Source organism: Agelaius phoeniceus, chromosome 15 (genome assembly GCF_051311805.1).
Source record: "Agelaius phoeniceus isolate bAgePho1 chromosome 15, bAgePho1.hap1, whole genome shotgun sequence".
NCBI lineage: Eukaryota > Metazoa > Chordata > Aves > Passeriformes > Icteridae > Agelaius > Agelaius phoeniceus.
In genome coordinates this window covers 9,750,819-9,764,695 of record NC_135279.1, presented here as the reverse complement: position 1 = coordinate 9,764,695, position 13,877 = coordinate 9,750,819, and the positions used below count along the sequence as shown (strand labels likewise).

The 13,877-nt window shown below is 43.1% G+C and overlaps 1 protein-coding gene across 1 annotated transcript; it reads left to right on the top strand.

Annotated features, from left to right (window-relative positions):
- The first annotated feature begins 373 nt into the window (after window positions 1-373).
- On the top strand, window positions 374-8,129 carry UBE2B (ubiquitin conjugating enzyme E2 B). The gene is made up of 6 exons (XM_054643214.2): window positions 374-508; window positions 3,551-3,631; window positions 4,371-4,396; window positions 5,422-5,511; window positions 6,698-6,786; window positions 7,559-8,129. Exons 1-6 carry the CDS (start codon window positions 465-467, stop codon window positions 7,685-7,687), a joined length of 459 nt encoding a protein of 152 aa, XP_054499189.1. The 5' UTR covers window positions 374-464; the 3' UTR covers window positions 7,688-8,129.
- The last annotated feature ends 5,748 nt before the right edge of the window (window positions 8,130-13,877 follow it).

Below are 13,877 nucleotides of genomic sequence, written 5' to 3'. Positions count from 1 at the left end.
ATTGTTTGTGTGCTTCGCACAAGTTCAGCTAAACCGCAGTGAGCTGGAGTGCCTGGCAAGGAGAAAATCCCAGGCTGAAACGCTCCGGGAGCGTCAGGCAGCGCTGCTGCCCGGCCGGGCCCGGGTGCGGCTGTCCCATGGTGCGACTGTGCTCTCCCGACCCTTTCCCAGACCCTGTTCCCCCCGGAAGTCCCGGTTCTCTCCCGAGTCTCTCTCGGACCCTTTCCCGGGGCCTGTCCCCGGCATTCCCGCTTTCTCCCGGCCCTTTCCCGCTGCCTCCTCCCAAACTCCTCCGAGCGCGGAGCCGCCTCCCCCCCGCGTGATGCGATGGTGCGGTCCCGCCCCCCCCCGCAGGCGCAGTGGTGCGGCCGGCGCAGGCCCCGCCCCGCGCGCGGAGCCGCCATTGCGGGTTGTTTGTGCGGGCGCGCAGCAGCGCGGGCGGGAGGCGGCGCCGCGGCTCCGCCATGTCCACCCCGGCGCGCCGCCGCCTGATGCGCGACTTCAAGAGGTGAGCGGGGCCGGACCCGCCGCTGCCCCGCGCCCGGGGCTGGCACCGAGCCCCCCCGGGCAGGGAAGCGGCAGAGCCGGGGGGAGCGGGGGCACCGCCGGGGGAGCGAGGGGTCCCGCCGGGCAGCGCCGGCTTTGTTCGAGCCGCCTCGCCCGGGCGCCGACGGCTGGGGGCGTGTGAGGATCGGAGTTGGAGCGGTGTCTGCGGAGCCGGGAGTGCCCGCGGGGTCACGGGGCGCCGGGCTGGCGGGGCTGCGGGCCCTGCCGGGCCGGGCCCGCTCCGCTGGCAGGGCCGTGCCCGTGCCCGTGTCCGTGCCGGGCCGCCCGGCCCGCACCCCGGAGTGCGGCCGCAACCCGCCGGCTCCGGCTTTGGGATAGCTCGGGTAGAATTCACAAGTGTTCCGGGCTTGCTGATCAGGGGATCTCTCTGAAAATAAGTTTGTTGTGATAGGCACCTGGAAACGAAGCGCAAAGAGTTAGCGAACGCTTCGTTTGTGTGTTATAAGAACCAAAATGCCCTTTAATGTTTTTATATACAATCGTGTGATAGTGTGTTTAAAGTTTGCAATCGTAAAGATTCTTGTGTAATATACGCGAACTGCTAAAGGAGCAGTTATTAGTTGCACTTTTAAATGTTAATGACTGAACCACTGACTCTGGAATAAATTATTTCCAGTCTGACACGTAAACATACTTAGAACAGAGTGTGGAAAAGGGTGGGAGGTTTCCTTGTAGGATGTACAGTAAGAGTTCTCCAGGCTGGGTCGCTCAGGAGTAGTTGGAGGTGAGTCAGCTTTGATAGTGTCTCTTTTTTTAGCATAGCTATGTTATACCAGGCCCTGAAAACACATCAGTAAACACTTGACGTGTATTGTAGTTGCTTTACGTGGCTGCACGTAAAGCATCAGCGACAAAAGCCTGATTCGTGCATGTGGAAGCAGGAGGAGGTTTTTGGGAAGTGGAGCCCTCCCCTGCTGTTGTGCGAGTGTTGGTGTTTGTTAAGTGGGTGTTGCTTGATTCCTGTTCAAATCAAAACAGGATATTCAGACTTTTTATTGTATTTGCTTACACAGATGAACCAGTGATTTTTTTTCAGGCTGACTAACTCAGTTTTTCAAGATTGCAATCAGATGTGGGTTTTATGCTTTCATATTCCTACAAGGAATGGTTTAATAATTTTGAAGTTAAGGCTGGAGAGAAGATTCTAAAGCTGTGGAAAAATATAACCAAGTAGACAATGTAAATCAAATCCATTTGTCATATATCTAGCGACTTTGATATTCCAAAACTTATGTAACTTTTTCATGTCAGTTTTTGTTTTACTCTGCTCTTTTATGCTGCAAGTTTTGTTTCTTATGTTACTTGTACTTCATACTGAAAAAACAGACAGTGTGCTGTGAGCTCTGATTCACTTCATTAAATATAAACTGCTTTTGCATACTGTGATTGTCAGGAGCAGTGAAGAGAGAGAACTTCAGCAGATTTCTTACCTCCTCTAATTTGTTTGAATAAACCAAAATAAATAAAAGGTTATTTATTTACTTTGCTGATAAAAAGGGAGTACTCAAACCACATTTTTCCTGCTGTTTAGGACTTTCATGATTAGTCCTGTTTGCAGTCCTTGCCAGATCCTGTCTGTAGTTAGACCCTGTGACAAGCAGGGTGCACACGTGCTTTGAAGTTGATCTAAAAGCCAAAGTCATCTCCCAGATGCTTTTGTCGGGCTAATGCTCAGGCACTGCTGCTGGCCTGCAGCCTGGCTGTCACGTAGGAAGAAATCCTGTTCCTGCTTTCCCTGACCAAAATAGTAGGTGGTTTATGCTGTTGATACTCAGCTGTCTGGACTGTGTGTGCTCAAAGAGCAGAGATGTAAACACAGAGTTTAAAGAGGCTCTGTAGGGCAGCAGCACTGCTCAGCATCCTTGGACAACCCACGGTGTTACCCCAGGCTGAGGCAGTGCAAGTGCAGGGAGGATTGCCTGCCTGTGCTGCTGACAGCTCTCAGTAAATCTGCATTTGCATGTGGCATTGAGTTAGAATTTGTCTCTTGGTCTGCAGAGCTTTTTGTAGTGACTTGTTTATAAGTGTGCTGTGATATTATCAAACCTCATGGTAACACTCAAGAGTTGTTTGTGACACAAGGGCAGTCACTGCATTTTCCTTATTCCTGTATAACTGTGGAGGTAAAACAGGTGAGGGGAGTAGGAGCTGTCACTGAGGGGGTTTGAGCAGGTGGATTGATTGGGACCTGCTGGTGTACATTTGTCAGGGTCTTGTGATCCTTAATATGGATCAGTGATGGGCACAGGGGGGCATTTGGATCCTGTCCTTTGGCTGCAGTACATATTTCTGGTTCAAGTTTGTGAAGCTTTCAGTGAGCAACATGCTTTTGCCTAGTCCGTGGATTAAGGAACTAAAAATAATTTTAAATGTTCCTGTAATTGCTTTAGAGATAAACACATTTGTGGGGCTGGTAAGAGGAAGTAGCAGCATGCAGGTTTCCCCTTTGCTCTCTTTTGAGGCAATCAGCTTGTCAGTCAAAATAGGCTTATACCAAATATAGCCACTTGTCATACATGGATCCGGGGATGCAGGAAAAGCTCCCCTGATGGTCCCTGCCCTGAGTCCCTTGTGTGTGTGTGCCACTGCCTGGATTTCAGCTCTTGCTTGTGCCTGCAGCTTGTTCTCCTCTTCACTGTGGCAGCCAGCAGCAATTGCTCTCTCATAGTTCACAGTGTAGCACCATAAATCCCAGCTGTCCATGGTGCTATAAGTTATTCTTACAGTTAATCCTTTGCTCCCTGAACACTTAATCAGACCTCTTGTGCCCTTGTGTCTCAGTGTAAAACATGAGAAAATCTTGATGTGCATTGCCTTGTAGGTCTGTCTTTCAGAGTGTTGATAATCTGCATGGAATGCTTTGTGTATTCTCTGATCTGGAATGAGAAAATGTTTATAAAATGTGGATATTACTGGTAAGTTATATCTGCAGGTGGAAATATTTCATATATATGACTTGTCATTCTATGTTTGTAATTCTTAGATTGCAAGAAGACCCTCCTGTGGGTGTCAGTGGTGCACCATCTGAGAATAACATAATGCAATGGAATGCAGTTATATTTGGGTAAGAGTTTTTGGTCGCTATGAAATTCAGTATTAGAGGGCTAAATATGACAACCTGATGTTTATATTTACAGTTATTCTCTTGTTTCATGTATGTAAAGTCAGTAAACTTAAAAAATAGCCAAGGTAAAAATCTCTTTTCACAGATAACGGGGACTGGTTAGGAAGGAAAAAACCTAAATTTTAAATTTGTTCAGCTTTTTTGTTGAATAAAGCTTGCATGTGGCTTAATAAATAGGTTATATACTGTGTTATGAAAAATAGGTTATACATGTGTTATGAAAAAGCAGAATTCTTCTTTAAAGTACATAAGTGCCACATGTTCTCAGCCATTAAATCCAGATGTATTAGTGATTGGATTGAATCCTAGTAGGACAAGGTACAGGATCTGTCTGGGAAGTTACAGTATGGATCCTGTGGAAGAGGACTTAATATCCTTTCATCAAACTGAAGTGTGCTTGCTAATAATCTGCTCATTTGTTCTAAACTAGTCACCTAAAGCATATGTATTGTTTGGGATGATGATAAAGTTGATGTCCCAAATAGCAGGTGACTGTGGGACATGTCTTAAATACAACAAAGCTCTCAGAGATTACCTCTGGATGCTTCTCTAATAATTTAAATTATTCCTTCTGCCTGTATCTTGGAGAGGATGAGAAAGAAGATATACATTTATTGTGCCTGTGTGGAAGTAGGTAATGACCACTTTTAACTGGAGTTATTTTTTTAAAACCTTTCAGGCCAGAAGGGACGCCTTTTGAAGATGGTAAGTTGCTGACTTTTGTATCTTTTGTCATTCTAATAAATGTTAACAGTACTAACATTGTTCTGCTTTTGAAAAATAATAGATGTGTATCATTTGAAACAAACCAAGTAAGTGAAGCAATGAGGGCTACAAAAATATGTATCTTAATCTAAGCAGTGTCTCATTGTGCTGGCTCATGGTTGGTTAGAAAACTATGAAGCAGTGCTTCTGTCAAGGCTTTTTCATACATACCCACAAGAGCTTTTAGCAGGGATTATTGGCCTGACACTGCCAGGTGTGTTTGCACATCTCTTTAGCTGAGCTCAACAAGAGCTTTTCTCGTTTCATCTTTTGGCATGTTTGATTCATCACTGTTCTCCTAATGAAGAACAGGTGAAAAACCTTGAGATGTTCTCAATATAGATAGAACTCAGTGAGGTTGAGGGAATCCCAGATTTGTACATAAACATGAAAGCTGGTGTGTAATGACCCTCCCTCAGGCATATGAGGAATAATGAGTTTAATAATTATAGTATTATTGCAGTAATTGGCAGCAGATGGGTTTTTCTCTGTGTTGGGTTGGAGGAATTACAGTAAATTATTCACTGATCCATAACAAAGGTTTTCAGTGAATCAGTTGTGAGCTCCAAAGACTGAGATTGCTGATTATGAAATTCCAGTGTTTCTTTGCTGGCACCACAATGCCTTCTTAATGAAACGCCTTAAAGTCACCCAAGTCCCTGGCCCCAGCATCCCTGGGTCATGGAAAAGTGGGATAATGTTGGATACTGCCTTTGCCATGTATGCAGTGAGTCTCCAAGCTCCTACCCAACCACTGCTGCTGGGTTTGTTACTCTAAGCAGTCATTCCATAGTTCCAATATCACTTGAAATATATGAAAAGCAATCAGATTCAGTGTTGGTTTTTTTTAGATATGGTGAGGAGAAATACTGGTCATGGAGCACATAAATTAATTTGTTGTCTATGTTCTTGGATATGTTCTTTTGTTGTTAATTATCTGATTTTATTTATCTTTGTTTGGACAGGTACTTTTAAACTAGTAATAGAATTTTCTGAAGAATATCCAAATAAGCCTCCAACTGTTAGGTTTTTATCAAAAATGTTCCATCCAAATGGTGAGTAAACCATCTTTATTTAGCTGTAATACTCATTAAATATTACAGTGTGGTCAGGCATTCTCTGCAGCTCCAGAATGCTTAATCTCTCTTCACTGCCATCTCCTAAGTAGATGTCTAGGACAGCAACTGCTTGATGAAAAATTGAGAGTTATGATGCTATTAAGAAGCAGCTATCTGCCTCTTACTAATCAATATGTAGCCTCAGTAGCAAAGCCTGTGAGTATTTTCAGCAGCAGCAGCTGCACTTAGGTTGGTTTAGAGAGGCAGTTCTGGCTGCAGATTCCTGCCCACTTCCATTTAACAGCAGCTATGTCTGTGCAGCCACAGCATGAGCTGCAGGGAACTGCTGGAGCCAAGTGTTAATTATTCCTGCCAGGTGAGGTTTCACCCAAGTCCCTGCTTTCATCTGGTGCCCTGTGCCCACCAGGACAGCACAGGGAAGAAAATGAGGATGCTCAGTTGTAGAGGAGGAGTCTGACCCCATCTCAGTGATGAGGGCAGCTAGGAGAGTGCACTGTGCTGCCTCCCCCAGCACTGATAGGTTTTGCTGAGTGCAGGAAAAATCCTGCCTGCTGCTACTCTGTAGAAATTATACCTCACATACTGTGCAGGCCAGGTTGTCTCTGCCACAAGGTCTGTAATTTGTTGGGAACAAGCTGGAAGACAAAGGTGTCGAAGTTTGAGCAGTGAGTCTCAGGTTCATGTGAACTCCATAGGACTGATAGGTATCCAGAGAGAAGTAGGATTTCAGGCACTTTTCCATATTTTCTACTGTCTGCCTTGGTGCCTCTCATAGTGAGTGTGTGAAAATGGGGCAGGAGCTGTCCCTGCTCATGGTGTGAGGGGTTCCACTCCTGCAGTGGAGCCTTGCTGCTCTCTGGGAGACTCTCCACTGTGACCCTGTGGGTCAGGCACACTGGAGGAGCAGGACACCAAATCTGCCCCTTCCTGTGCTGATGCCGTAATCTTCAGACTTTGCTTCTTTCCCTCTTGGGCGTTCTGTTAATTTCAGTAATAAATCTTCAAATTATGTGTCAGGCCACTGAAGATGGTGAGGCAAACTGCTGTCCTCTTTCCTAAAGCATTAATAATCTCAGCACAGACTGAATTGGAACAATAACTCTGCCCTGAGCAGTGCCATAAATCTGACAGTTTCTAAGTGACACCTGTGTTGTATTTACAGTGTATGCAGATGGCAGCATATGTTTAGATATTCTTCAGAATCGCTGGAGTCCAACATATGATGTTTCATCTATTTTAACTTCAATTCAGGTAACTTTGCATCTGTTTTACCAAATAATTATGTTATTGTTGGTCTCTCTTCCAGAATTCACAGCTCAGTCATGAGGTTAGCCAGGTGTCTGTATCAAGGGAAGCTTCAAATCCTTATGAGCTAAGCAGTATTTTTAGATCAAATAAAGACAAAGATGCTAGGTAGTCACTGATTCTGAGATACAAAACTGCTATTATATATTTTTGCACAGGAAAGCAGTTACTGGTTTGTGTTCATTTTTAACTGTTTTTACTCAAGATAGGATATCAGATGCAGAAAATTGCCTCATGTTTGAAGCGTTTAACTTTACGGTGAAGCCCTCAAAGGGACAATATTGCTGAAACACACTACTTGGAATAAGTAAAAATGGCCTGGCACAGTGCAAGTGCACAATTCCTTTGCTTCTGTGTGATTTTCTAATTTTTCAACAGTGATGTTTTGTAGTAGATATCTTAGCCCTCTTTAGTCCTGAATTACAGTATAATGTAATTGCCAAATAGTCATTTAGCTCCATAGTGCTGACTAGCACAAACTGTCTCTGGTTTGTGAAGCTACAAGTGTGTGCAGCACTGATGCTTAGGCAGGGTGTAATTTGTGGGTCAGTAATATAATTAGGGGTGCCTAACCATGAGTTTAACTAGGTTTTTTAACTGGACCATTCTGAGTTGTGTCTGCCTCTGAAACACATTTGACTTGAAAGTAAGTTGATTTTTTTTTTTCTTGATTTACATGTGTTGGTTTGTCTCACATTATATTTTCCCCTTTTTCCAGTCTCTGCTTGATGAACCCAATCCAAACAGTCCAGCAAACAGTCAGGCAGCACAACTTTACCAGGAGAACAAACGTGAATATGAGAAAAGAGTTTCAGCTATTGTCGAACAAAGTTGGAATGATTCGTAACAGCTGCTGTGTTACTCTCCATCCTCATAATCATTATGTACAATTTAACTCTCAATAGAAAGGCTACCAGAAATTTCAAGTGCCACAGTTCTATGAATTTGCATAAAAACTCATTTGCAAACAAAATTAAGCCCTCCAGTTTAGGGGAAGCTAAAAGCTTGTGTATCTCAATTAACGTCCTTTTTATTGCATGGTAAGAACTAAGTTATTGCTACATAAATTTGTAATATATCCTGTTTGTATTTTTTTTCCAAGTGTATAATGTTGGTGTGGAGTTTTCATGACAGAATATACACATTTTGTAAATCTGTACTTTTTCAAATATTGAATGCCTTATTTTTGAATTCTTTAGATTTTTAAATTGGAGAAAAGCACTTAAAAAAGTTTTTATATATGAATATTTCATGTAAAACTGTTAAATACATAACCTTAGTGCAAGACATTCTGCTCTCACTCTCTTTTTCCAAGGGCTCATTTTTTTGTCCATGCTGTTGATACCCTGCACTTTACAAACAGAAAAGTTAATCCACAATGCAGCTGTCTTCATGGCATGTCTTTGCTTCTGCACCACAGCTTGACTTGATTCATTGTGACCTCAGTTGTATGAGGAAGAGACATTTTGGTAGCTGCCAATTACAAATGGGGAAACAGATGTTAACTAATTTGCTAAAAGTCCCACCTTAAACCAGCAGCAGAATTGCAAACATAACCTGGATGACCAGGCTTGATGAGAACATATTCTAATAAGTTTTATTTTTCTGAAATATTGTATTTTACAAACCTGGAAACGTTGTCATCTAAATCTGTCCTATATTCACATAGTGATACTGTAATATAGTTTTGAATGTCTTCTAATAATTAAAGAGGTCTCCCATTAGTTTCCCTTGGGGGGAGGGAAAAAATTAATCACCAACGAAAGAAAACATGTCTGCCGATTTAATGGAGTTATTCTTTAAAGCTGGACTGTGTACTGTGTGGTCAGGTCTCATGTCTGTATCACAGAGGCTCCACATATTCTTGAATTGACAGTTTAAAGAACTTAGGCTTTGTTTTTGTAAGTGTTGATGTGGTGGTAATTTCTTACTGTATTCTGTAAACCAGGCTAGCTGACTGCAGTAAAGAATTAAGCCATTTTTTTTTCTTCCAGGATTAAAATTGTAACAACTTTTCATAATTCCAGCCAGCATTACATATATATTAAACTCCCCAAATCCTGTACCAAAATACAGCTCAGTGGTGCCTAAAAAGCAATGGCAATTGATTTCACCTAGAAAAGAAAGTGTTGTTCATTTGCAGCAGTCATTACTAGAAGTTATTCTCAATGCACTGAAACAAAAATATCAATTTACACCTCACACCTGCTTGTAAAGGTCTGTGGCTTCTAGGAGCAGCACTCAAGTTTAGGAATGGCACTCAGAATACTCCCAAACCAGACTCTGACAGTAGCTTGTGGAGTAAAACTGCTGTGCCTTGGGTAAGCATTAGTGTACACAGGCTCAGAAAATATCAATGCTGTGTAATAACTTTGCTCTCATTAAGTCAGTTTGCTTTCCTTGAATTGCTGAATTTGTGTTTAAGAATTTTTCAGTCTATGTCTGATTAATAACAGAAACTCCAAAGGATCCAATTTGCTTTTGGTTGTGGTGAAGTTTCAGTAACACTGGCAAATTGGTGCTACGTGGCTTAAAACATCAATGCAAAGATTTTTTTTGTTCATGAATTTAACATGGAAAAGCTTCTCCCTTCTAAGAATTAATCTAAACTTAGATTTATTTTTTTTTTAATTTGCCTCCTCTTTCAGTATATTTGTTCCTTTGACGTGTGCATGAGCTGAGATTTGCTGTTCATTAGCATTCACATTAATTTGATTTTTCCTAAACAGCCAGTTTGGCCCAGTTATAGATTGATGACGCTCAGAACATGTTTTTGTGTCTCTGGGATGTGTGGGAAACAAAATTAGAGCAGGGGTTTAATTAATGATGGGCACTGCAGGCTGCCTGTGCAAACCCACCCTGTTCAGGAGCAGGTGTGTCTGAGAGCATTCTGTGCAGAGGGCAGAACTTGGAGCCTACACTTGGTAAAGTCTGGCTGGAAAATGTCCTGCTGTCCCTCAGACAAAGGTGAGGTGTCCTGGGGTGGGGAGGTGTAGGGGGATAGAATATTAGAAAATAAAGGTAGTATAGAAAGTAATCTTGCCCTAAGGAGTTGCAGCTGGGGTAATTATTAAAGAGTAGGAGCAGGCCTGACTTTAACAGGCCACAGCTGTAGCCAATAAGAAGAAGAGTGCTATAAGAGAGTGGGGTGGCTGGGTGAGGGGGAATTGGAGTCAGTTGGCTGCTGTGAGAAGAAGAAAGAGTCAGTGCTCTGAGGAGCTGCCCTCAAGAAACACCAAGAAGGTGTGGAACTCTTGCCATAAGGAGGCAACAGTATGGAACCCCTGAAATACAATGACAACAGAGAGGAGCATTCCCTTGCTCCCCAGATTTTCCCACAGTAACACTTGAGATGACTCTGCAGGCTCTGTGGGAATGGTGAGAATCCAGGCTGCAGGGTGACCTCTGGGGACACACTGGGACAGAGGAGCTGCTGGTTCTGCAGGTGGGGTCCTGGAGCAGCTGGGGGCTGCATGGGGCATCCCCAGGGACTGTGGGAGAAAGAGTGACTTCTCTGAGCCCTCCACCAATACACATTAAAAACAATCAGAGAGCACAGGTTAAAATCTGCTAAAACTTGCTAGAAAACAGATACATTGCCAGGCAGGAGGAAGCAGGCCAGAGGTCATGGTGTACAGGATGCGATGTGTGTGAGCTGTCAGCACTCACTGGTGCTGCTCAGGGCCACAGGTTCCTCTTGGAGCCTTCGCATGCCCATGTTCAGCATCTCCAGTGGGTTTAGATGTACTGACAGTTCAGGCCTGTGTGTTCCTCACTGCTCCCTGCTCCCACCTCCCTCCTTTTGGGACCATCTGGTCCCTGGGCTGAGCCCTGCCCTGAAGCTGTGTGTGGGTGCTGAAACAACAGGTCAGGAGTAATGAACAGATGAAACAGGTAATGGACAGATGAAAGCCCTTTCCCTCTGTAAAGAGCAGGAGTGATGACAAAGACAGAAAGGTTCAAGTGCACTGACTCATAAGAGCACTCAGTAGTCACAATAAACTTTGTGGCACAGTTACCTTCTTAAATAGTATACTGGGATGGTTGATTTTTAATGTATTAGGAGATGTAATGCACTAAGCTTGTTAGGACAGTGGGATTAATTAAGGAAGGGCTGGTGGGTTCACAGTTTTGGATTTATAGCTTTTCATGGGGCTTTCATCCATTGATTTTAAACAGTTCATAATCACTTCTTTTCCATTGGATTCATATAAAGATTGAAAAACAGTGGAGATGTCTTTAAATTATTCATCCCTGAGTTTTTGTCCTACATATCCATGTTATTCCCCTGATTTTACAGGTGGACAGACAGGGGCATCCAGGTTTGCAGAGTTCTTGTGTCAGGAAGCCATTGGTGGGGCTGTGGGTGTGAACCATTCCTGGGCATTCCCCAGTCTGAGTTTCAGGTATAAAAACACCTTTGCCTTCAGGTTTATCACACTAACATTATTCATAAGAAGAATCAAACACTGCACTGCTCGTGCTGCTTTCTTCAGATCTCAGTTCCCTAAAGATGTCTCATCCAAATGCAGTCCCAAGCCAGAACTACGGGACTTGGATCTTCACAAATGTGATTAACTTCACTCGCGTGAGTCGTCCCTTTGGGATTCTTCACCATAGTACAGATAAATGTGTGTAATTGAAGAATCAAGGCCTTAGGCTGTGAGAAGTGAAGAAATCACAGCTTGAGGTACTATATCTGCAGCTTCTTTGTGGGAGGTTTTGTATTAATAGTCAATTAATTCAGTGTGTCAAACAAATAAAGCTCTTAAATATTTAGAGATTAGGAGGTGCCTAATAAAAAATTTACAGGAAAAAAGGAAGATTCCCAGATCACTACAGGGGCATTGAGATATTCAAAATAAAATAGGTAGGATAATGTAGACAGTTAAATACTTCACATTTAACATGTCAAGAGTGTGTGAGAATAGCTTTTGATGTATATAAAAATGCACCAGGAGAGGAAGCGACTTCTCATCCGGCCAGACTTCCCAGCCTGTGTTTTTATTTGAGGTTTTTACTGTTTGTGGAAGCTGTCCCAGGCAAATACTATGCCTTATTTGTTTGGAATTGTTTTCTGGAAGAGGAAAGGTGTAATCAGCAGGCAATCTGCTGTAATGTGTGAGTTGGCAAGGCAGGTTCTCCACCTCTGCTTTGGGGCTCCATGGTGAGTGGCTGGTTGGACCGTGAGTGGGAAACAGTGACCAGAGACTCTGGGTGAGTGGGCAGCATTTGTGTGAGCAGTGCCAGCTCCAGCACTCTGTTTAATTTGTTGTTCAAGTATTAAAACAATTATCTGACCTCCTCTTCCTTGATTTTGTTAATCTTTCTAATGGAGGAGCTTCAGCAGAGTACAGAATGTGTGTGTCCCGTGTTGTCACACTGACAATGGATCACTGACCCTCCTCAGCACACCCAAATTCCTTAGAAGTGTAAAGTGGTGTAAACCCTTGGATCCAGCCTTGGGCCATATGAACACCTGTAGCTAGAGCAGTAAATGATTTAGGAGGTGTTCTTTTTATTTCATTAAAGTTTTGGGGATAAAACCAGTCCAAAACTAGAAGACCAGCAAAGAATCTGTGTTATTGCAGGCAAGTGGACAGTTTTGGTGAACATAAATCTTCACAGATAATCTCTGGAAATTTCTTCATATTCATGATGGTGAAAGAGGTGAGAGGAAAAGGAGCTAACTCTAAAAAAAATTAAATATGCAGAATCAATGAACAAACCCCATAAACAGGATGTTTTAGTTGTGCATTCAAAGGATATGACTCTTAGAGAAAATAATTTATCTTGGATTATGTGTGTGTATGTACATAGGAGAGGGCTTTTTGAGCTATTAGAGAAACTTCAGGTAGTAGTGTTTGAAAATAAATGGGCTTTAGGATTTGAGGAGTTTTTTGCTTAGTACTGTTACTGCATCCTGAGTTCATCTCACAGCTCAGCCACCATGAGCAGAGAACAAAAAACAGGCAGAACTTTTTAGACTTTCTGATAATGACTGTAATTAGCATCACAAGCTATGGAAATTGTGATATTCCCTAAAGATTTCTTGTCATTATCCTCGGTTTCTGCATTGAAAATAAAGATTTTTAAGACAGGGTATCTTCTGTATTTGGTACTGTCCCAGTAATGGTAATATTCAGCCTCCGTGACTGCGTGAATCCATTCTTAATGCTGGTGTCTGCTGTGGTCTGTGTGAAAGCTGTATCCTGCCAGAAAGCAAACATGCTCCTCCCAAGCAGGGGATGTTGTTCAGCATCCAGATGAGCCCTTGTTCATGATGTGGTCAGAGCACGTAGCGTGGGATTTTCTGAGCTGGTGCAAATGTTACTAGAAGAAAGTTTGTTTAAAAATCCCACTATGTCAGTGTTTCAATCACGAGTTCAGTGAGGTCATATAATAATTTATTTTTGCCCTTAAACAAGTGCTAGAGCTGGGTCACACCACACTGCTGCAATAAGGGAGATGTGGTTTGAAGGCACTGATAACAGAGACGTGGCTGTAGAGGCTGTTAGGGCTGAAGGTGGGCAGATGTCCCTGCCCCAGCCTCCACCTGTAGCACAGGGTGTTCAGCCCTCGGCCCCTAGAACTGAAAAGATCTTGTGTTTCTTCCCTTGTTTTTCAGTTTGGGTCATTAACTGCCGTGTCTGATGCATTTCTAAGCTGAATAATTTTGACAGCTGCCAATTTGGTACACATACCATGGGCTGAGCTGGGAGCCACCAAGCTGGGGAGGATTCTGAAGCCTGAGCAGAGGCTCTACCTGACACAGCAACAACCTCAGGCACAAAGGGGGCCCTAAATAGGTATTCATCAGGGAAAAAGTTGGTCAGAGAAAGGTCACCCCAAGCATCTGAGACCCACAGAGGTTTTTATCCTGGATAAACCTCTGCTTGCAAAAATCATTGAACAAATTCACATTGTTTTCAAGGCCCTGTTGAACTTTTAACCACTCAGCCTCAGTGTTAGAGTATTAATTACACTGTTCATTATCATCACCATTTATTTATAAATAATATTTTAAATATTTTCTG

Excerpts from the sequence above, each read along its gene's own strand:
- UBE2B (XM_054643214.2), top strand. The coding sequence starts at position 465 with ATGTCCACCCCGGCGCGCCGCCGCCTGATGCGCGACTTCAAGAG. Across the intron at positions 3,632-4,370 it reads TGGAATGCAGTTATATTTGG|GCCAGAAGGGACGCCTTTTG; the intron begins GTAAGAGTTTTT and ends AAAACCTTTCAG. Across the intron at positions 6,787-7,558 it reads CTATTTTAACTTCAATTCAG|TCTCTGCTTGATGAACCCAA; the intron begins GTAACTTTGCAT and ends CCCTTTTTCCAG.